Source organism: Dromiciops gliroides, chromosome 2 (assembly GCF_019393635.1).
Source record: "Dromiciops gliroides isolate mDroGli1 chromosome 2, mDroGli1.pri, whole genome shotgun sequence".
NCBI classification, from domain to species: domain Eukaryota; kingdom Metazoa; phylum Chordata; class Mammalia; order Microbiotheria; family Microbiotheriidae; genus Dromiciops; species Dromiciops gliroides.
Window position 1 is genome coordinate 622048895 of NC_057862.1, and position 24943 is coordinate 622073837.

The 24943-nt window shown below is 38.3% G+C and overlaps 1 protein-coding gene across 1 annotated transcript; it reads right to left on the minus strand.

Annotated features, from left to right (window-relative positions):
- Positions 1-578: 578 nt before the first annotated feature.
- LOC122739390 (zinc finger protein 2 homolog) lies at positions 579-17046 on the minus strand. The gene is made up of 6 exons (XM_043981148.1): positions 16976-17046; positions 16378-16589; positions 13638-13729; positions 9247-9373; positions 8085-8180; positions 579-5517 (listed from the first exon to the last, which is right to left on the minus strand). Exons 1-6 carry the CDS (start codon positions 17044-17046, stop codon positions 3533-3535), a joined length of 2583 nt encoding a protein of 860 aa, XP_043837083.1. The 3' UTR covers positions 579-3532.
- Between the last annotated feature and the right edge of the window lie 7897 nt (positions 17047-24943).

Below are 24943 nucleotides of genomic sequence, written 5' to 3' on the forward strand. Positions count from 1 at the left end.
AGGGATGTTACAGCCCAAACACATATTTCTCAGGTAAAATGTATATATTCTCATTTAGAATAGGACCTCCTAACGTAATAAATTGTCCTTATTTTTTTTCTTGCCATTTTTTGGTCAGTATTTGAATTTGTCTCAGATTGTTAGTGCTACTTCCTGCTTTTGAAGGTAGCATGGAAAAATTTAGACTATTTAAAACTTTCTAAATTAAATGTGTTTCCACAAACAGGGTGCTAATGAATTTTAAGTCTCTGAATTCAGTTAACTATTTAGTTACAATTATTAAATGTTTTACCCTGTTATTTATTTATTTTTTGGCAGGGCAATGAGGGCCAAGTGACTTGCCCAGGGTCACACAGCTAGTAAGTGTCAAGTGTCTGAGGCCGGACTTGAACTCAGGTCCTCCTGACTCCAGGGCCGGGGCTCTATCCACTGCACCACCTGGCTGCCCCCTGCCCTGTTATTTTTAAAAATAATTGTTTTTGGGGCAGCCAGGTGGTACAGTGGATAGAGCCCCGGCCCTGGAGTCAGGAGGACCTGAGTTCAAGTCCGGCCTCAGACACTTGACACTTACTAGCTGTGTGACCCTGGGCAAGTCACTTAACCCCAACTGCCTCACTAAAAACAAAAACAAACAAAAGTAATTGTTTTTCAATTCATCAGGAGCGAACACAAGTTTTTAAATCGATTTTGCTACTAATCCATACATAAATGCTCCAAACAAAATTATTCTTATCCCAAAGGTTCTTACCTTTTTTGTGTTATGGAACTGTTTGGCAGTCTGGTGAAACCCATTGACTCCTCCTCAGAATGATTTTAAATGTATACAATATATATATTATGTATTACAAAGAAAACCAATCATATCAAAAGTTATAAAAATATAAAAAAAATCAGATTTTTCCTTTAAAAAAATGAAAGCTTTAATTTGAGGTTCTTTCTAATCGACTCCTTCCCCCTTTGTTTTCCTGATACGATGATTTAGTGTATACAATACTGATAGATCTTGATCTAAGAAGTGTGAATTATTTAAATTTTATCTTTTGGGCTTGGAGGCTTGGCTATCATGGGCAGCGTACCCTGAAAGCTGTCCAGAACATCAGCTGTCAAGTGCCATGTGCTGGTATACTACTCCTTGTGTTGTACCTACAGGTATTCCAACAAGGCTGCTAATACATTACCTAAACACAAAATTATTTAGTCCTATAGTTGATATAAATTGACAGGTATAAGAAGTAAGGTGAGCCCCTGGAAAGGGATTATCCAGAGAAGAAAGGCATAAGTGAAATGATGAATTTCACCTCTTCCAGAATTTTAAGTCTGGTGGTGCTTAACAGCTTAGTGTGTTAAAAAATACTACTGTTACCAAACAGAAAATTCTTTGGTCTTGTGGCGCTAACCCAGAGGAGGGCTATGGTAAATTGATTTTTCCAGGGTTGAATTTGGCCTTCACTTTGGTGAGTAATCAGGAGGAAAACAAAAGAACTCTTATCAAGATTACTTCATGAAGCATAGCTCAAGCTTAAGAATTATCTGAAACCTTTATACCTTTTAAGTTTTATATATGACTTCACATGCATTATTTCATTTACATGCACTGCCACTTACTACCTTGGGCAAATTACTTATCCCTCTCTGGGCCTCAGTTTCTTAATCTATAAAATAAGGGACTTGGCTTACTGATCTCCAACATTCCATCTTACCACAACTTCTACTAATCATAAAGTTATCTGGGCCAATAAATAAGTATCCTTGGGAAAGTTACAGAATTGGGGCTTCATTTAGCTACAAGAAAATATCCATATTAAGATGCACCCAAGGGAAATTATCTCTAGAGGGTAAAAGGTGGGGTGCAAGGGAGGAAACTTTAGGAGTATTAAACCAAAAAGTCAAGAATCAGTTTAGTACCAGAGCAGGGGCCTTAAGCAGCTAACAAAACATGTATAAAAATTCTCTATAATATGAATTCATTGATATTTAGTCAGATAAGTACTTCAAATAAAATGTTTCATGTTATCAGTCCCTTTAAGTTCACTTCAATAATCATCTTCTGTGTGAAGGACATTGTGATAGGTCCAGTGGGGGAAAAACTTTTACATACAAGTTTTTGCTCTTATAAAACTAATAGAAATGACATGTCCAGAGAATTATAATTTAAAATAATACACATTCTATTAGGCACAAAGTGCTATGTGAGATCTGGGAATGGAGCAGGGTATGAAGACCACAGGGTCATGAAAGACCTTTAAAAAGGAGGATGAGTTGGGTTTCAAGGATGAATAGAATTCAAGTGGTCAAAGAACAATTTAAGCACAGGGAACAGCATGAACAGAAAATGTGTATTCAGGGAACAAAATTGTCTGGAGCAAAGAGTACATGAAGTGGAATAGTATAAGGTTGGAATGGTAGGCTAACTGTGGAGTACAGTTATGTTGTATAGCAGGTGCAAGAGTTTCAGTTGTTCTCTGTAGGCTATTGAGAACCACTGAAGATTTTAGAGTAGAAGCATGACATGATCACATCTGTGTAAAAATGGGAACCTGGTAAAGGATGAATTAGAGGGTCAACAGAATAGAGAAGGAAAGACCTTTTAGCAGAGCGTTGAATTGTTCCAGGTATGTCATAGGGAAGGCTTGTAAGGATGATGAGGGTGGAAACACAGTAAGGATGCACAAGTTATAATACAGATATTGTGATCCATTGCCTACTAGACTGTGACATCTAAGATTGTAGGTAAAATATATCATTCTATCTGTATTTAAGCATAGACTTGCAAAGTTCTCTGCTTAAAGAAAGGGCTAAATGAATATTTGTTAAATGAACGAATGAATAAATGAAATAAACTGAAAAAAGGGCTTGGTTAAGTAATCGGGTTTGACATGTGAGGGAGAGGGAGAACCAAACATAAAAAACAAGGTTTCAAATACAGTTAAGTGAGAAGAATGATGGCACCGATGTCAAATAACCCAAAAGAAAGAGCAAGTTTAAGGGCAGAGGCAAAAAACCAAAAAGTTCAGCTTTGGACATGTAGGGTTTGAAATGCTCATGGGACTTTAATGGAATTATTCCGTAGGTAGTGGGTCTTGAGCTTGGGAAAGAGTTAAGAGCTAGAGCTAATGATCTAGGAGTCAACTTCAGTTTATATAGTTGTAGGCATTGAAATAAATTATATTGCCAAGGCCAAAAAATAAAGGAGAAAGAGGAACAAGAACAGAATGTTGGGAAATAACTTCTTTAAGGTATCTTAGAAGTGGATGAGGAACTAATGAAGGAAGTAGAGGAGAAACTGAAGAGATTGGAAAACTGACAGTGTGTCCCCTTTTAAGTTTAAGAAGGAGAAACTATAGAGAGGTGTATGATAATGTCAGATACTACAGCAAGATGAAGGGGAGAACAGAAAATGCTACTATATATGGTAGTTGGTAAATTTTGAGAACAATTTTGTTAGACATGTCGGGATGAACGTGGACAAAAGGTGCACAGCGTGAGGTGTGTTTAGGCTGCAGCCTGCAATAGAGTACACACACTGATGAGCTCATGGATTCCCTGAAGGACTGCTGGAGTGGGAGGTTTGAGCTTCACAAGACTTCTCTCCAATGTGACTTTTCTGATGACTAAGGGATGGGCTGTGGTTGAAGGCTTTACCACTTTTGTTATTTTTAAGGGGTTTCTTACTTGCATGATTTCTCTGAAGATGACTATGTTGTCGGCTCCATTTATGTGGTTCCTTTCGAGTATGAGTTTTGAGATGGGAAGTAAGGGATGAGTTGTGTTTGAAGGCTTTCCCACATTCATTACATTCATAAGGTTTCTCTCCTGTATGAATTCTCTGATGTACAGTAAGATGGATGATCTGAATGAAGGCCTTCCCACACTCATTACATTTGTGAGGTTTTTCTCCAGTATGGATTTTTTGATGGCAAGCAAGGGATGAACAGTTACTGAAACATTTACCACATTCATTGCATTTATAAGGTTTCTCCCCAGTATGAATTCTCCGATGGTTTTTAAGGGATGATCTATGGTTAAAAGCTTTCCCACACTCATTACAAGTATAAGGTTTCTCTCCCGTATGAATTCTCTGATGGTAGGTAAGGTAAGAACTATCCATAAATGCTTTACCACATTCTTTACATTTATAGGGCTTCACTCCAGTATGTATTCTCAGATGGGAACTAAGGGATGATCGGTGGTTGAAGGTTTTGCCACATTCATTACACATGTGAGGTTTCTCTCCAGTATGAATTCTCTGATGTACAGTAAGTTGTATACTCTGTATGAATACTTTCCCACATTCATTACATATATGAGGTTTCTCATCAGTGTGAATTCTTTGATGTACAGTGAGCTGTGTCCTACGGATGAAGGCCTTCCCACATTCATTACATTTGTGGGGATGTTCTCCAGTATGAATTCTTTGATGCGCAGTGAGTTCTGTGTTCCGAATAAAGGCCTTTCCACATTCATTACATTTGTGGGGTTTCTCACCAGTATGAATTCTTTGATGTACAGTAAGTTGTGTACTCCGTCTAAAGGCCTTCCCACATTCATCACACATATGAGGTTTCTCTCCAGTATGACTTCTCTGATGTACAGTAAGTTGTATTCTCTGGATAAAGGCTTTCCCACATTCGTCACATTTGTGGGGTTTCTCTCCAGTATGAATTCTTTGATGTACAGTAAGTTGTGTATTCCGGATAAAGGCCTTCCCACATTCATTACATTTGTGGGGCTTCTCTCCAGTATGAATTCTCTGATGGTAAGTAAGTTGTGTACTCTGTCTGAAAGCCTTTCCACATTCATTACACAAGTGGGGTTTCTCTCCAGTATGAATTCTCTGATGTACAGTAAGTTGTGTGCTTCGTCTGAAGGCCTTTCCACATTCATTGCACTTATGGGGTTTTTCTCCAGTATGAATTCGTTGATGTACATTAAGCTGTGTGCTACGTCTAAAGGCTTTCCCACATTCATTGCATTTATGGGGTTTCTCTCCAGTATGAATTCTCTGGTGCTCAGTAAGGCCAGTTTTTTGACTGAAGGTTTTCCCACATTTGTTGCACTCAAAAGTTTTCTCTCCAGAATGGAGTCTATGATTTTGAATTAGATCTGTATTATAGCCAAAGGATGTCTCATATTCACTGTACTTAGAGAGCTTCTTTGCTGAAGAGATTCTATTGCACTTAATTAGGTGTGATTGTTGAATGGAACTCTTTCCATAGTCATCGCATTTATGGGGATTATTTCCTATAGGAACTCTCAGTTGAGGAAAAAGGGTTGAATCCTGATTGAAGCTTTTCCCAAATTTATATTCATGGCTTCTCGTTTTACTGGAAGTTGTCCTATGAGTTAATTTTCCTTGCCTGGAATGTCCCTCTGACCTGATATCATATTCCTTGGATTCTCCGAACATGGGGCCCCAGGGATTATCCCATATGAACCTTTCCTTGGATGATTCTCCTATAAAAATGCCCAGATTCCAAGCTGATGCCTTGATTTCAGGTCTTTCAAGTTTCTCCTCATCTGAAAGAAATAAAGACATAATTATCCCCTGTCCTCCCTGCTGGAACAAAGAAAGTTATAGTTGGTCCGATATTATCCAACAAACATGATCATCATGTTAACAAACAGGCCTTGAAATCACGAAAACCTGGCTTCCACTTTTATCTCTAATTCCTTATTCTGGTAGTGTGATCCTGGGCTATCACTTAATCTTTCAGGGCCCCAGACAATTCTCTAAGACTAGAAGTTGCTCAATAAGTACAGGTCTATATTGTTAAAGGGAGTTTCTTCACTGGGAGTTCAAAAATAACAACAACAATAAAAACATTATATATATATATAAAATCTGAAAAGCATTACCTCATTAAATCCTAACAATAACCCTAAGGAGGTAGGTGCAATTATTATTCCCATTTTATAAGGAAACTGAGGCTGACAGAGGTCAAGTCATGGTCCCATTCATTTGTTTTCAGTCATGTGCAACTCTTCATGTCCCTATTTAGGGTTTTCTTGGCAGAGATACTGGAGTTGTTTGCCATTTTCTTCTCCAAGTCATGGTCCAAAGACCTTTAAATATACTTGTTTAGTTTATCCTTACAACAGTTCTATGAGGTAAGCAGGACAGATATTATTACTCTTTACAGATGAGGAAATAAATTAGTTAAGTGATTTGCCCAAGCATAGCTGGTACTAGAATCTAGTTTCTCAGGGTTCCTGCTACTACAAAATTGAAGCCCTGAATGGTCAAGTGATATGCCCGACACACATGTAGTCAGTAGCAGAGCCATTACTGACTCCAAATCCAGTAATCTCTCAACCATTACCATACTGCCATCCCATCTATAGTCCACCTTTGACTTCCAAGTTTAAAATACTAAAAGGATGATTTAAGTTAAATGAAAATTAAGCTACAATTTTATAATGCTTAACAATAGGGATAGGGACAGGATCTGTGATTTCACTGGTATAGGGAATCCCAAATGAAATTCCCTTTACTAATGTAATGAATTTACATGCCTAGTAAAACCAATCTCAAAAGACAAAATAACACTTTTTGATGGATACTGAATAAGATGAAATTGAAATTTTAAAACCATATAAAATTGAAAATGCTGATCAATTCTTGGGCTGAATAAATACTTCTATGGTTAGCTTTTGTAAATAATTCTTATTAAGCTCCAAAAGATAGAGATTCTAACAAAGCAGATAGCAATTGTGAAAACTGAGACTATACTAACATTTAACCCATTAATGACAATGTTTTGGGTAGCAGCAGCAAAGATGAAGTAGAATTTATGTTTATTTTGATAAATGGAAATAACGTCTCAGTTTATGAAATCTTGACCATTCTACTTTTATTTTTGGACATATACTTAATATTTCTATGCTTTCTAAAATACAATTAAATCTTGTTTTTAGAGGCTGGTTAATAACTGTTTATTTCTCTATAATGAAAATAGTTTTGCATGCTGACTTTTGGCAAATATTTATAAATAAGCAAAAAACAACTGCCTCAACTATTGGCATGGTATTTTGGTATTTTAAAAGCACTGAAATAATGACCTAAACATATTTGGTATGTAACAACATGGGTCTTTAGGAATATCAATTCTCTTCGCATTACACTCTGCCCTCTAGAAAACCTGCTTCACTGTTAAAACTCTTCTTCACTCTAAAGTCTTTCAGTTTACATTCTATCTATCTTCTGGTACCAAGAACTGGACACTTTCTCTAGTACTGTGTCATCATTCTTTGCACACTATGATGGTCCAGGAGGAGGGGGGGGGTCATTCTCTTTGCTCTTTATTGCCACATGCATCCTTTTATTAACATTATCATTCAGTAACTTCTTTACAGTTTATTTCTTGTCTCTATCATTTGGTCTAGATCTTTACTAGTCATCTACCAGTCTTCAAAGTCTTCTTAGCCTCACTGACAAGGAGCTCAGTATGTGGATTCACTTGCTATTCTATTCTATTCTCCCTTCCTTGCTCCATCCTGCCCCCCCCCCAGCTTCATTCTCATGCTCAATAAGCCACCACATTCAGGCCTCTAAAATCATCAGCTTCTTCCAGTTCCATGAATTACACCTTCATTCCACCTCTAATCCATAGGGATGGTCAGATCTTAGAGTTTACTATCACCACAACTATACTACTGCCATGATTTTAAACCTGGAAATTCCTCTGATCATAACGTCTTTTCGTCCTCTCTCCTTTCCTTCTTCTTCTCTCTCTGCCAGTGCCTCACACCTCCTAAACATTTCTTTGTTCTCCCTATCACCCTTAGTCCCTCCACCTTTCCCATTTCTACCTGTCTACCACTTTCATCTCAGTTGACCAGTTCAAATGTACACCCTCCTCTATCTCTGAATCTCTCGTTCTTGGGTTTTACTGTTGCTTACATTTTGCTAACAAATGAATTGTCCGGGAAGATGAGATAGAAGAGTGATTGCTAGTGAAAAGGTAACCCATGGGCCTGGGGGTCTTTGAGAACAGTTTCTTGGTCAACAACATTTGGAAGTTCTTTCCCCCTGGCTAACCAGACAAATAACAGCTTGCAAATCTACCTGATTTAAACTTACTCACCAGGAAAGGAGCCCCTTGGGACTTTTCGTTCTGATATCCATGGTGCTTGTCCTTGTTCCAACTGGTAGATAACATCAGGTTTGGAAATTGAAACTCCTACAATACGGGTGGAAAAAAAAGGAAATTTCTGAAGAGAACAAAGAATCCTAGTTCCTTCCTCTTCAGGAAAAAGAAAACATGTCTAAAGAGTTCTACGAGGTCCCAAATTTAAGGTGTTGCACAGAAGATCAATTTCCAAACAAGAAAGGTAAGCATTCTGTTGTATTGTTCACTGGCTGGCTCACATAGGGAGCAATATGTTCAATTACAGGAACCATATTTTAGGAAGAACACAGATGAAATAGGATGCATTCAAAAGATGGCAAGAAGGATAGTGTGAATATTGGAGAGCATGCCATAAGGCTTGCTTAAAAGTGAGGTTATCAGCCATGTAAAAGATGAATTAAGACTGATTTGCCTTAGCCCCAAAGGACAGAACTAGTAAAGAAGAACAGGGTAAAAACCTTTTTAAAAAGCAGATTTATCCAAAGTAAAATAGGCTATCTCAGTAGGTAGTGGGTTTTCCTTCACTGGAAGTTTTCAAGTTGAAGATGAATGACCACCTGTGAGGGATGTTGTAGAGGGGACTGCTATTCACGTATACATAAAACTAGTCTTAAGTACCTTCCAATTCTGAAATTGTGTGTGTGTGTGTGTGTGTGTGTGTGTGTGTGTGTGTGTTCTGGGGAATGTGGATGGAGTGGGAGTAAAGTGAGGGTAGGAAGGGTAGTGGTGAAAGGTGACACAGGGTGAAGAAGAGATGCAGAATAAAAAAGGGAAATGAGTACATTTGTGCTCTCCAGTTTAGAAGGATGGAAATATTTCACATCTTCAGGCATTTATACTGGGACTTCTGGGGAGGATCTCTGATCTAAGACATCAAAGAATGAGAAAGACATAGTCTGAAGGATGTCAGTGAAGCTGCCCATTTCTAATTCTAAAAGTAATGAATTGAGAACAAAAAAGCAGAAAACATTCCACTTATTAACTACAAAGAGATTATAAATTTCTGATACCTGCAAGCAAGCCAAAACACATTAGGTACTTTTATACCTTTACCAATCAAGGACAAAAAGACACTCTGAGAGGCATAGTCTGAGCTACAGAGAAAAGCCATTCTTACCCAGGGAAACGAGATTCTTATAGTTCTCCAACATCACTTCTCTGTACAGGTCTTTCTGAGAAGGTTCTAGTTCTCGCCATTCTTCCTTAGTGAAATCTACAGCTACATCTTTGAATGTTACTGATACCTGGGAAAAGCAAGCACATTGCTACTTAAGAGTAAGAACAGTTTACCCTTACATATTATTTACTCAAGTGAAGCCCAGGCATGTAAAACTCTTTGTACAAAATTCCAAACCATACAATTAATACAGGGCTTATATATTTCAATGCCCAAAATGAATACCAGTAATCACATTCCAAATACTAATTTCTAATTAGATTCAGCATGGCAGTCACTGTTAATATTTGAATGAAACAATTTGATAAACAAAAATCATCCTATACAAGGCACCTTGAGGGGAGAGAAAAGGCAAGTATCACAACCACCTCTATCATCAGACCAAGCTCAAAAATTGTTTTTCCTATTGTTTCAAGGATAAAATTAATAGTAAATAACAGTAATAATAATAATAGCTAGCATTATTAGGAGCTTTAAGGTTTGTACAGCTGTACATACAAAGGTTGGTAAAGTGCTATACATATGATCCTTACAAGGATCCTATGAGGTAGGTCCTACTATCCCCATTTTACAGATGAAAAAACTGAAATGAAGTGACTTGCTCAGGGTCACACAGCTAGTAAATATCTGAGGATGAATTTGGTCTTCCCGACTCCAAGTCCAGTACACTCTTACCTACTTTTCTACCTAGCTGTCCACAAATTCTTCAGCTTGGCATTCAACACTCTTCACAATATAAATACGAGTTATCAATTCCAGACATTTTACATTTCTCCCCTTCACACATTATACTATCATTGATGGTGGCTCAGAAATCATATCTGCCAATTCTTTTGGGACTCAAGGATATAGCTTATCTAAGTCAGGTGACTTCAAGTAATCAAAGACATTAAGGTGCTCTATTACTATTCCTTATTTACCTTGGGTATCAACTTTCTTTTAGTCATTTATCATCTGTAAAATCTGTTTTTATTCTTTCAAATCTACGTAGTCAGCCCAAAACCCTCTTTCAAACTCCAGTCTTTTGTAATCAATTGACTGAACAGCTCTGCTGGATGTCATACTGATCCATCAAATTAAATAATTCAAAAACAGAATTGATATTCTTTCCTCCTAAACCACCCTCATCCAAATATTCCTTTTCCTATCCAAGGCATTATCCCAATCAGCAAGGTTCAGAATATTGTAGTCAACCCCCCTACCTCTATTCAATCAATCTGTAAGTCCTATCAACTGTACTTCCTCAGCATCTTTCCTGACTATCCCCTTCTTCAGACTGCATCTGGCTTCAGTGAGCAGCTTGTGCTGCAGTTTGGCTAAGATGTAGAGCTACTGATAGAGGTACACTGCCGAGAGCTATAAAAGAAAAGACTTTTAAATTAATTATAATTATTCCTTTCCTTGAAAGAAGCAATTGAAAGTATATCATTCCTGATACACTGTTTTGTCCAATTGACTCAAATATTGAATCAGTTGGGCAAATGAAGCATTTCCAAACTTTTTCTCAGTAAATTGTATAATTTTCCCCTCCCTTTGAAAGACAATCACTTGAAGGAAAGGCTACTCAAGGCCTCTCCCTACATAGTTAAAGAATTGCTAAATGGCTTCTAAGTTCAAAGGCTGTTCCCCCTCATTAAGAAACAGAGATACTTGTTAGCAAGTATAAATATATAGCTGCATTAGAAGAACACTGAATAAATTAATAGAGGTACCATAAGTAAATCAGTGGTGGTCTATGGCTGGTTGTCTTTGGCTTGCACCAATGAGATGATCAATGACAATACAAATCTTATGGATTTGTTAGAACTCCCTTACTTTCCAGAGGAGCTGGATGAAAACCTGGCCTAACATATCAGAAATCCTTTGTAATGACAGAGATTGAACTTGATGGAATGTGGAAGTAGTAAAAATTCTGAGGACCATAAAGACATAGAAGTCTTGAAGCAGACCCTGAGCCATTTGGGAATTCATGGTCTTTCCTAAAGACATCCTTATCTGCAAAGAATCCCCCTCCCTCCCAAGCTATTTGGGGGTTTATGGTTTTCCTAGAGAAAACCTTATCTCCCTGTCTCATGCCCTCAACATCCCTGAGCCCTTTGGGATTTCATGGACCTTTTGAGAACCCTTGTTTCACATCTCCTTATCACATTGTTTATTTGCAAGGTTCAAACTATCAGATTGATCTGTGTTGTGCAAATGAAAGGAAGAACACCCAGTTGCAAAGCAGGAAGCAGGGAATTAATCAGATGCTGGACTTGATAGCAATGAAGCCATGAATTTTAACCATCCAAGGACTGTGATATTATTGCTTAAATACCTGCCTCCCCCAAGTCAAGTGGGCTAGTCTCTCTCTGAGAACAGCTCCTATACATGTATGTATAAAGGTTTTACTAGGAAGAATTAATAATATTACTGAGCTGTCCTTCACTCTATTTCATGGGACTCTGTTTTTTTTTTTTTTGGACATTCCTCAGTCTGGTTTGTGAAGGACATAGTTTTTGACTTCTTGATTTGGCTCATGGGTTACTGTGGAGACAGCTCTCTTTTAACAGCCCAAAGCCAGAGATCCTTGCAGTCCTGGAGGATAGCACCCCTTATTAGAACTACCCGAGGTCTTACAATGCCATGTTCGCATCCATTTGAGATTAAGTACCAACTAGCCATATCCCCAAATAGCAAACAAATCTGACTTCAAATAGAGAGTGAGGGAGAGAACAAGCATTTAAGTGCCTACACTGACAGCACTGTGCTACTTGCTTTATAAACATCATTTGATCCTCAAACAATGCTGGGAGGTAGTTATTATTATCCTCATTTTACAGTTGAGGAATCCAAGGCAGACAGAAATGAACTGACTTACCTAGGGTCACACAACTTTTAAGTATTTAAGATTTGCTTTGAATTCTGATCTTCCTGACTCCAGGCCTAGCATTCTACACACTATGCCACTTGACTCTCATTTCTCTGGTGTGGTCATTGACTTACCACAAGAGTCACTCATTTAGAAAGTATTTCCTGCTAAAGATGAGGGTGGACAAGAGTTTGATCACCTCTTCTAAACTCCAATTCAAAGGCAGGAAAACTTGTCAGGGGACTACCGAAATAGTCAAGGGGATGAGAGTCTGAGTTAAGAAACAGCATAGAAGCACTGTGAGTGGAAACAAGGTGAAGAATATAAAAGATTTTATGGAAATTGATCAACATAAGTTAGCTTTGTTCAATGATAATTTTTGTGTGTCTATGTCTTCTCTCATCAATAAGGCTCTTTGAAGGCAGAGAGTGAGTCTTAGAATTCTTAGGTTTGCTTCCCTTAAAATACTTAGCTCAAAATAAGAAACTGGTAGATAGGGCTGAGAGATAATAGTATGACCAGACATTTAGTTAGCACTTTAAATTTTACAAAATATTACGTATATCAACTTATTTGATCACCAAATAGGTCAGAAAGAGAGGAAATACCAGGGCTCAACAACTCTCAGAAACCACCTACTAAGTTATAAAGAGGATTGGTTTTCTATGGAAGAAAGGAAACAAGTATTTATTGAGTACTTACTTTGTATCAGAAAGTACCTATGCAGATAAAATCACAGATTTTTGATAAACAACTAGGCCTCATTAGTATAAATAATGAATACCTAGAAATTGCCCCATGTATACAGATTTGTACTATTCAAAGTTATAATTACGTATGTAAGATGTGGTAATTGGTTCCGGCATAATGAAAATATGCACTGTGAATATGAATAATGTGACCAGTTCAGGGGGTTTTATTATTTGAACTAATGGAGCGAGCTAAGTATTTTAAGCACTAAGGATACTGTTACCCCCATTTTACAAATGAGAAAACATAACCAAAAAGGTTAAATGAAACCTACATTTCGAGTCTTAGTCTTTGCTCACTCCAAATCCAGCCCTCTTTCTGCTCTGCTATAGTGTTTGAATGAATAACCGAATGTTTCACGGAGAGGAGAAGGATACTGAGGAAGGACACTAAATGAGACAATGATGGGCATTTTCTGAGTTCTGTGGTTTGGTGGGAAAAGTACAGAACTGGAGGTTGAAAAACCTAGTCCAAATCCAGCCTCTGGAAGGGTCTAAATAAGGGGGATGTACTAGACAATTTCTGATGTCTCTTCCAACTATTGCAATCTAATATCAATTTCATTTGCTAGAATATGCTGCCTTCTTATGGAAAGTAATAAGGGTTCAGGTATCTGCAATGAATTTGGATGAGTAGGAAAGACTGAGGAAAGCAGAAGGAAAAGCATCCATACTCAGAATTGAGAGAACATTTCTAGAGAGAACAGCCCCCCTTCCCCCCCCCCACCTACCTGGGATCTGGCTGTTAGGAGTCCAGAGATCATTCCCTCCTCTTCTACTATGCGCTGTCTTGAAAGAAGGACAGAGCCTTGAGAAGGCAGAGCTGGGGGAGAAGAAAGTAGTTTAGGGAAAATATTCTTGATTTGCAGCACCCAAATTCACTATAAATTCCCACATGTTAGGTGGGTATTATCCCAAGTTTCTTACATGAGAGGTTGGTAATAATTCAGGAGCAGCCTCAGACCCTTCTGGGATCAAAAAGAAGAAACTCAAACTTTATATGGAAACCCTGACTCTTTGGTCACCCACAGTTCTGGCCTGGGAATCATAACACATAGGTTGAATTCATAGCCATACCCCTTCTGTGTTATGGAATATGCCCTCTGCACCTCAGTCATCTCATTTAGTCACTGTCTTAATATAGCCCAAACAGAATTCATTATCTTTCCTCCCAAACCTCTTCCAAATGTCCTTATTTCTACTGAGGGCACCAATACCTTTCCAATCATCTGCGTTCACAACTCTGGTGTCATAGTTGACTTCCCACACTCTCTTCCCACACATCCTATCAGTTACTACATTATGTTGTTTTTATGTCCACATTGCTCACACTTATCCTCTTCTCATGACTCTCATAGCCACCGCTGTTTTAGTTCAGGAATTTGTTCTCTCTCACCTGGATTATTGAAATTTGCTCCTCATTGGTCAGTCTCCCAGGCTCATGCTGCTCCCCACATCAACCACAAAGCATGCCAAAGTGTTGTGGTTTTTTTTTTTGCCCAATTCTAACCACATCACTTTCCTATTAAATAAACTCCATTTTATTATGGAGTCCTTACTGCCCTTAGGATAAAAAAAATACTATTTTGTATGTGTGTGTGTGTGTGTGTGTGTGTGGGGCAATGATTTGCCCAGGTAGTAAGTGTCAAGTGTCTGAGGCCGCATTTGAACTCAGGTCCTCCTGAATCCAGGGCCGGTGCTTTATCTGATGCACCACCTAGCTGCCCCATACTATTTAGTTTTAAAAGCTCTTTACAGCCTAGTCTTAACCTACCTCTCCAGATCCATTCCTCCTGTTCCTGTACTCCATGGTTTAGCCAAACCAATCTTCTCAACCTCTCTGCCTACCCTCAAAAGCATCTGCTAGCCCTATCATCTCTCTTCTGAGATGTCCCTCATGCCTGTGATGCACTACTCTCTCCTTACCTCCATCTCACAGATTTTCTCACTTTTCTCAAACTCAGATCATACACTACTTCATAAATTCTTTCCAGATCCCCCCCACCAGCTGCTAGTGCCCTACCTCTCTAAATTATTTTATATTTATTCTGCATATATTCATATATGCACATGTTGTTTCCTTCGAAGAGAATACAAGAGGAGGAGCTAAGTTTTATCTTTGTTTCTGGCACACAGTAGGTCAATTAAATTTTGTGGGCATCAGTTTCCTCATATGTATAAAGAGGGGATTCAACTAGATGACCTCTAAGGTCCCTTGTAGCTCTAAATCTATGATCTTATATTATGCTGTAGTCAAACAGTATAAATAAAAGTCCTCAAAGGGAATCTGATTCAGTGGGAAAACAGAAGACATAATAACAACCATTATTTTGTATATACTATATACATAATTACATATACACAGAATATGGTGCTTTATGATTTGCAAAGTGCTTTACAAACATGATCTCATTTTATCCTTATAACCTCTCAGGGAGGGAGTTGCTATTATTATCCCAATTTTAATAGATACAGGTTAAATGACTTGCTGGGGAACCAGCATTTATACTCCGCTCATCAGCTGTCCCTCTTCAGTTATATCTATCTGAGACTGAGTCTTCACCCCAATCAGAAGAATAGTATATCTTTGGGCACAAGCTCAGGCAACCAACATGCCTTCAAGTCAGGAAGACAGTAAGTATCTCAAATCTCACCTCTTAATCTCCCAAGTGGCAGTGGGCAAGTCACTTAACATCTATGGTCCGGTCCTTAATTTCCTAGGAGAGGGTTTTGGGGCCTCTGAGGTCCCTTTCATATTTGGATGGACGGACCACCGTGGGATCTCTCTCCCCTCTCACTCCTAGGGACACGCACGCCCTACATGCAACACTATCCCAAGCCCTGCAGGGCAGATGGCCCTCACATACATACACAGTGTCCCTGCCTCTTCTTTGCCTCCCGCCCTTTACCTCTCCCCCAGACTCTGCAGACACACTAAGACACCACTACAAAGCTGCCCCACCCCACCCCACCCCCCCGCCTTTTACCTCTCCCCAGGGCTCTGCAGGGCAGGCTCATACACAGACACACGACCACAAAGACACAGCTCCCACCCCCTCCCCCAAGGGCACTCGCGCGCCCACAGGCCTTACAGAACATACTGCTCAGACACAGGACCCTCGGGGCACGCTCATGCACACATACACACACACTCGATCTCCACAATTGGTATTACACACACCCACTCTTTCCCAGACCCCGCGGAGCTCGCAGTTCACACGCGCGCGCGCGCGTACACACACCCTGACACACACCCTCCCCCCCCCCCCCAGGCCCTGCGGGGCACGTTCAGTCACAGACACTCTCTACACCCTTAAGGCACGCTGGTGTTACACACAAGCGCTCGTCCCCAGGCCCTGTAGGGCACGCTCATACACACTCGCCGGGCCCCTTCCCTCCCCGGTCTCCTCTGCTTCTGGCAGCCGGGGCCGCCGCCCTCCAGCCGAGCAGCGAGTCCGGGCGCTCGCTCACCCATACTCCTGGCTGGTGACTGCGTCGGGAGAGAGAACAAAGGACCGAGGAGAGCCCACTCCCACGCGGCCCTGAGCGGGCTACCCGGCTCCGCCAAGATTCCCACGGGTACTGCGGGATTCAAGGGCCACGGGGACCAGCGACACCGTTTAAGTACCGGGCTTGGGGCGATGGAGTCCCGTGAAAAGAAATGGGTCGCGGCTCGAAGGATTCTGGGGAATGTAGTTCAGCGGCTACTTCTACATCACGTGTTCCACCAGTCAAGGAATAACTGGGCGCCGGCTGCGGGTTTGTTCAACCTCAGCAGATGAAGTCGGTTTTCTTGCTGCTGGATAACTATTCCAGCCTGTCTCCTTTCCTTCCTTTAGAAAGAGTTATGTTCTTTCATTGCAGTCCCCTCTCTCCCATCCCCCCAGGTTTATTCTCCATTCCTTTGCCAAACTTTTGCCTTCTAGCTTCTGACCTCTGCATTGTATTGAATCAGCTCACCCCAACATCATAGATGGCCTCTTAATTTGACGGACTGAGAAAGGCTCAGAGCGTAACCACCAACTAACTCCTCCTCGTCCTGGATCTCTATGCAGCTTTTGTTTGATACCGTTGACCTCTTACTGGACGTTTTCTCACTCTCTTAATTTTTGCGATACTCTTCTGGTTGTTCTGGCTCATTCTCAATCTCTGTCACTAGTTCTTGATCCTTTTGGCCTCTAAGCATGAATATTTCCAATACTTTCTTCTTCTTTCTCTACTTTGGTGATGCCATCTGCTCCAAATGAGTTTTCTTTCTGTCTCTATCTCTCTGTCTCTGTCTCTCTCTTTCTCTGTCTCTGTCTCTGTCTCCACTGTGAATTGTCGGGCATGTCCAGTGCCTAATGGATAGATAACATGTCCCAAGTATCTCAAACTCAACATGTTTCAAACTGAACATCATTTTCCTCCTCCTCCAAGTTTCCATCTCTACTTATCCTCCCAATAATTAAGATTAGAAACCCTAAAGTCATCTGAGCCTTCCATTTCAGTATCCTTCTCCTCTTCCCTTTCATCCAATCCACGACTTAATTCTGCCAGTTCTACCTTAATAACTTCTCTCACATTTGTCATCTTCTCTCCACTCAAATTTACACTACTCTAGTTCAGATTCTCATTATACATACCCTGCATTAATTCAGTGTGACATCTTAAAAGTTCGAGACATAGTTTCTGGGCAATATATAATTGTATTAATAATGCTAACTTTTTGTTAATAAAAGGGTCAGTGACACTCTTGAATGCCAAAGATGAATCCTGGAGGTGGGCTCACAGTGTATATGCCCTTTGAAGAGTGGGTGTTCCTGAGGGTGGCACTCAACACTGATTGGTTAACAAAAAGAGAATGAATATTATGAGAGGTAGGCTTATTCTAATGAGGCGCTTGAGGTAAATGACACTGAGTGCCCAAATCTTGATCAAAGAGACATCCATTTCCATGTCACCTATCTAACAAAATGGAAAATCCATATTTTTCCAGACCTATCTAAATAAACTTCATGAGTAGGAATCCACCCATTTCCCTAAACTTAGAATTTCCTTATTGTCTTTGATTAGATCTTAGGAGGGGTAAGTCTTTGCCCAAGATTTCCCACACTGGTTGATTTCTGGATGAGGAATTAGAAAAGGGGGAAAACCTTGGTCCTAATTCAATAATTAATTATTAATATATGAAATAATCATTTCTCTCAGCAGTACCACCCTAGCTGATTTCCCTCTGTCCAGCATCTTCCCTCTTTAATCCATCATTTACTCAACTGCCAAAATAATCAAACTCATAAACATTTCTGACCATATTTCTCTTATACTCAAAAACCTTTATTGGTTTATATCAATAAAATTTAAAACCCTGTACAATCTGGCTGCAGACTCATTGGGAATCAGTAAGATACAGATGAAGATTCATTGGACCTTAGTTCAATTCTTACTCTAACCTATGTGACTTTAGCTTAATTTCTTTGTTCCTCAGAGATGTCCTATGTAAAATTAAGATATGGACCTAATGACCTCTGGGATCCCCTCTAGCTTTAAAAATGTGTTTCTATGACATATTATTCCTCTACCTACAGTCCATGTTGAGACCTAATAGCTAAATTCAACATACTGTCTTACCACCTTCCAGCATTTACACAGCCTACCACCAGTATGTGGATGTACACTCTCATTATCTCTGCCCTTTAGAATTCTCTTCATCCTTCAAATCTCAGTTCAGCCACCAACTCCACCATGAAATTTTAGATGATAACTTCAATTGAAAGTGTTCTCATTCTTTACCATTCTCTACACAGTTCCCAAATTGATAGTCCTATAACATAGGTTTGGTCATATCATTCCCCCTACTCAAGAAGTTTCAGTGGATCACCATTTTCTTTCTTTATTTTTTTTAAAGTTTTATTGATATTTTATGTTCAAATTGCATACATTTCTTTTAAAATTAATTTTGTTCTTTGCCAATGCATTTTCAATTCCTCCTACCTTGCTCTCCCATTAAAAGGAAAAAGGCTCATAATAAATATGCAGTCAAGCAAAACAAAATCCCACGTTTATTGTGTCCAAAAAGATATATATTATGCTGTACTCTGAATCTATCTACCCTCTGTCAAGAGGTGGGTAGTATACTTCATCATCACTCCTCAGGAATAATAGTTAATCACTATGTTGATCAGAGTTTTTGAGTCTTTCAAAGTTGTCTTTACAATGTTTTAATATAAATTACTCACTTGGTTCTGCTTCTTTATTCTTCAGTACATACAGTTCTTCCTAGTTTTCTCTAAAACTATCCCTTTCATTATTTCATACAACATACTAAAATTTGTTCTGCCATTTCCCAATTGGAGGGCATCTTTTTAGTTTCTAGTGTGTGTGTGTGTTTTTTTTTTTTTTTAGTGAGGCAATTGGGGTTAAGTGACTTGCCCAGGGTCACACAGCTAGTAAGTGTTAAGTGTCTGAGGCCGGATTTGAACTCAGGTACTCCTGACTCCAGGGCATGTGCTCTATTCACTGTGCCACCTAGCTGCCCCATAGTTTCTAGTGTTTTGCCACAAAAAAAGAAGCTGCTATAAATATAATTGTACATATGGGTCTTTTCCCTTTGTATTTGATTTCTTTGAATTATAGCCTAATGGTATTTCTGGGGCAAAGGGTATGCACAGGTTAGTAAATTTAAGGGGATAGTTCCAACTGTTTTCCAGAATGGCTGGCAGACTTCATAGCTTCACCAACAGTATAATCTTGTGCCCATTTTTTGAAGTTCTCCAACATTAGGCACTTTTCCTATCAACTTTGCCAAACCTGGTGGTTATAAGGTAAAAACTCAGAGTTGCTTTAATTTGCATTTTTCCATTTAGTGATTTGGAGCATTTTTTTTTCATTGATAGCTTGGATGCTAATTATAGCTTGTATTTCTTTCTTTGAAAACTGCCTATTCATATTCTTAGGGGAATGGTACTAGTTATAAATATAAATTAATCCCTTATATGTTTTGGAAATGAAACTTTTGTCAAAGAAATTTGCTGTAGGATTTCACCCCCCCCTCCAGTTATCCATTTATCTAATTTTAGCTGCAATGATGTTCTGTGTACAAATATATGTATACATATGTTATTTATATTTATATATGTACACACATGCACACACATATATATGTGTGTAACATATATGTATGTATGTATATAGTCCGTTTTATCTTCTGTTATCCAGTTTGGTTCTAAACTCTTTATCCACAGATCTGAAAGGTAATTTCTTCCTTGCTCTTTTAATTAGTTTATGATCACGTACCCATTTAGAAATTATATTGGCATATGTGTGAGATATACACACACACACACACACACACACACACACACACACACACACACACACACAGAGTTTCTGCTTGACTGTGTTCCATTTTCCCCAGATGTTTTTTGTCAAATATTGTGACTTCTCACACCAGCAGCTTTGGTCTTTGGGTTTATTGAATAATAGGCTACCATGTTTGTTTGCTGTGGTAAACTCTGTTCCTGATCTGTTCCACTGATTAACCTCTCATATTTCTTAACCAGTACTAAATCATTTTTAATGATTATTGCTTTGTAATATAGCTTGAGACCTGGTACAGCTAGACTTTCTCTTTCTTCCCACTCTTAAAATTAATGTTTCTTGAGATCATTGCACCTTTATTATTCCAGAGGATTTTTTTTCTAGCTCTAAAAAAGTAATCCTTTGTTTGACTGAAATGTCACTGGATAAATTATTTTAGGTAGTATTATTACTTTTCTTTTATTGACTCACCCTACCCATGAACAATCAATATTTCTCTAACTATTTAGGTCTGTATTTCTGTAAACTCTGGCAGGTAGACTCCAAAATATTTTGTAAAATTCTATAGTTATTTTAAATGGAATTTCTCTTTCTATCTCTTTCTGCTGGGTTTTGTTGGTAATATATACACATGTTGAATATTTATGTGGATTGTTTTACACCTTGTAACTTTGCTGACGTTATTGTTTAAATTAATTTTTAGTTGACTAGGGTTCTCTAAGCTTCATATAATCTGCAAAAAGCAGTATTTTTGTTTGTTTTTTGTATATGCTTATTTCCTAAATTTTTTTTTCATATCTTCTTAAAATAGCTATCATTTTAAGCACTATATAAAATGGCAGTGGTGATTAGGGACATCCCTGCTCTATCTCTGATCTTACTGGAAAGACCCCTAATTAATATTCATGGTATAAAATGCTGGCTTTTAGTTTAGATGGATGCTACTTATGTTAAAGAATGGTCCATTTATTTCTAGTGTCTTTTTTTTCAACAGAAAAAATCTTAGATTTTTGCCACTATTGATATATTCACATAACTTTTTTTTGTTCTTGTTAATAATGTGGTTAATTATTTTTATACTTTTCCTAATATTGAACCAACCTTCTTTTCCTCACATAAATCCAACCTGTGACAGTGTATAATCTTTGTAATAGGTTGATGAAGACTCTTTCCTAATATTATATTTAGAATTTTTACATTAATATTCATGAAGAATATTGGTCTGTAGTTTTCTTTCTCTGTTTTGATTCTCCCTGGTTTAGCTCTTAAGACTATATTTATATGATTGAAGGACTTTAGTAGAATCCCTCATTTTCCTATTTTTTCTAACAATTTATGAAATTTTGGAATTAATTATTCTTTGAATGTTAAATAGAATTTGCTTATAAATCCACCTAGTCCCAGTAGGTTAGTCACCATCACCATCACCACCACCACCGCCGCCGCCACCATCATCATCATTATCATTATTTATGACTCATTAAATTTCTTTTTCTGAGATTGGGTTATTTACATTCTCCATTTCTTGCTGTTAATCTAGGTTTTTAATATTTTTGTAGTCATCCTTTTCATTTAACTCAGTAGTTTTGACATATAATTTCATGAAATAATTTATAAATAATTCCTTTATTTTTCCTTCATTTGTTGTGAATTTTTTTTTTTACTGTTAATTTGGTTTTCTCTTTCTTTTTAAAAATCAGATTAGCTAATTCTTCATGCATTTTATATTTTCCCCCAAAACAGTACCTAGCTGAATTTATTTATTTATTGCTTTTAGGTTTGTTCATTTCTTTGATTTTCAGAATTTATATTTTGGTGTTTAACAGGGTTTTAAAATTGATTAGTTTTATAGGTTTTATTAGTTCATTGATATTTTTTCCCTTTCTTTTTTGTTGGTTGTAAAGAATTAATTGTTATTTGAGGTTTTTATGTCTTGGTGCAAACTGGCCTGGGGCTCCGCAAACTGCATGGTGCTACACCCACTAGTTGTAGCCATTGCCATGGCACTGGCACCTCACGTCATCACCACTTGACAACGCCTACATGGGCCTGGCAAAATTATAATGATTGGAAGCCTCGTGAGGGCAGTCACGTGACTGTCAGAGTGGCCAGACAATTGGTTGGGGGCTGTGTGGGGTTTTGGGGAACGAGGAGAAGTTGCCATTCTAGCTGGAAGCTGGAAGGTGACAGGAGCTCTGCTGTGTATTCTCAGCTGATTCCTGGTCAGTGGTATTTTTTCAGGTTGTATAATTTCCCTTTCCCCATTTTATTTCCTTTCCCTTGATCCTACTGATCCTTGTTTGTGTGTGTGTTTTTTTTAAGTTCGTTCTTGTTAAAATAAATTTTGTTCTGTTTTGAGGGAGGCTGCCGGTCTCCTTCCTTGCCCCAATATTGTGGTGAGCCACTTAGCTAACACTCCCCAATTAAAAATTGGTCCCCACATGGTGAAAGTGTTTAGGATATAAATTTTCCCCATATTTTGGCATCTTTCCACAGATTTTGGTATTTTGTCTCATCATAGTAATTATCTTAAATGAAATTATCTGTTATTTATATACATTTTTGAACCACCAATTCTTTTTTTTTTTTTTGCGGGGCAATGGGGGTTAAGTGACTTGCCCAAGTCACACAGCTAGTAAGTGTCAAGTGTCTGAGGCCAGATTTGAACTCAGGTACTCCTGAATCCAAGGCCAGTGCTCTATCCACTATGCCACCTAGCTTCCCCCCAATTCTTTTTTATCATAAAAGTATTTTATTATTTTCCAATTACATGTAAACTTAGTTTTCAACATTTGTTTTCATAAGATTTTTAGTTCCACATTTTTCTCCCTCCCTCTCTTCCCTCCCCAAGACAACAAGCAATCTGATATAGGTTATATATGTACAATCACATTAAACATATTTCTGCATTAGTCGTATTGTGAAAGAAGAATCAGAACAAAAGGGAAAAACCTCAAAACCTCAAAACACACACACAAAAAGTAGAAACAATATGTTTCAATCTACATTCAGAATCCACAGTTCTTTTTTCCGGATGTGGAAAACATTTTCTATCATAAGTTCTTTGGAATTGTCTTGGATCATTGCACTTCTGAGAAGAACCAAGTCTATCACAGTTGATCATCACACAATGTTGCTATTACTATGTACAATATTCTCCCGGTTCTGCTCACTTCAGTCAGTATCGGTCCACTTAAGTCTTTCCAGGTTTTTCTGAAACCTGCCTGTTCATCATTTCTTATAGCACAATAGTATTCTATTATATTCATATACCACAACTTGTTCAGCCATTCCCCAATTGATGGGCATTCCCTCAATTTCCATTTCTTTGCCACCACAATGAAAGCTGCTATATTTTTTGTTTTGTTTTGTTTTTGTTTTGTTTTTTTTTTTGCAGGGCAATGAGGGTTAAGTGACTTGCCCAGGGTCACACAGCTAGTAAGTGGCAAGTGTCTGAGGCCGGATTTCCAGATTTGAACTCAGGTCCTCTTGAATCCAGGGCAGTGTTCTATCCACTGAGCCACCTAGCTGCCCCAATGAGAGCTGCTATATTTTTGTACATTGACCCTCTAATTCTTTTTACTCTGTAATTAATTTGTGTGTGTGTGTGTGAGGCAATTGGGGTTAAGTGACTTGCCCAGTGTTGCACAGCTAGTAAGTATCAAGTGTCTGAGGCCGGATTTGAACTCAGGTCCTCCTGAATCCAGGGCCAGTGCTTTATTCACTGTGCCACCTAGCTGCCCACCTTTGTTATTGCTTTGTATAAGATCATGATTGCTACTCCTGATTTTTTAGTTTACTTGAAGCATAACGAATTTTGCTCTCGTGCTTTATTTTAACTTCCTAAATCTGTTTCAAGTGAGTATTGTAAACAACAAATTTTTGGTTCCTGCTTTCTAATCAATTCTGCCTTCTCCTTTCCTTTTATGTTAGTTCATCCCATTCAAATTCATAGTTATGATCATTATTTTTATGTTTTTTCTCCATCCTATTCTCTTTTTCCCCCCTCACTTTGATCCATGATTCATTTACAAAGAAGTAGGTGGTTAGAGAAGAATGACCTTGGTATCAGTACTCTATGCTTGATGTAATCTTATGCTCCCCTCAATTGTCCTTTGTCTCTTTCTTTCTCCCAGATCCTAATCAGATATTTTTGTCCTTTCTTTCTTTACTTTTGAATTTTTTTTTTCTGTGATCCACCTTCCCAGGTTAGAGTCTGTTTTCTTTAACTCTAATTCCTCTATGAATCTACTCTCTCTTTTTAAAATAATAAAAGTTTTTATTTATAGTTTCGAGTTTCAAATTTTATCCGTCTTCACTCCCTTCCCTCCCCCCTTCCTGAGGTGGAAAGCAATCAGATATGGGTTATACATGTGCAATTATGTAAAACATTACCATATTAGTCATTTTGCACAAGAAAACTTGAATAAAATAAAGAATGAAGATGAAAAACAGCATACTTCAGTCTGTGTTCAATCAATATCAGTTCTTTCTTTGGAAGTGGATAGTATGTTTTATTAAGAGTTCTTTGGGATTGTTTTGGATAATTGTATTTCTGAGAATAGTTAAGTCATTCACAGTTCTTCATCAAACAATATTGCTGTCCCTGTGCACAATGTTCTCTTAGTTCTGTTCACTTCACTATATATCAGTTCATACAAGTCTATCCAGGCCTTTCTGAAGCCATCCTGCTTGTTATTTCTTATAGCACATTAATATTCTATCACTATTGTATACC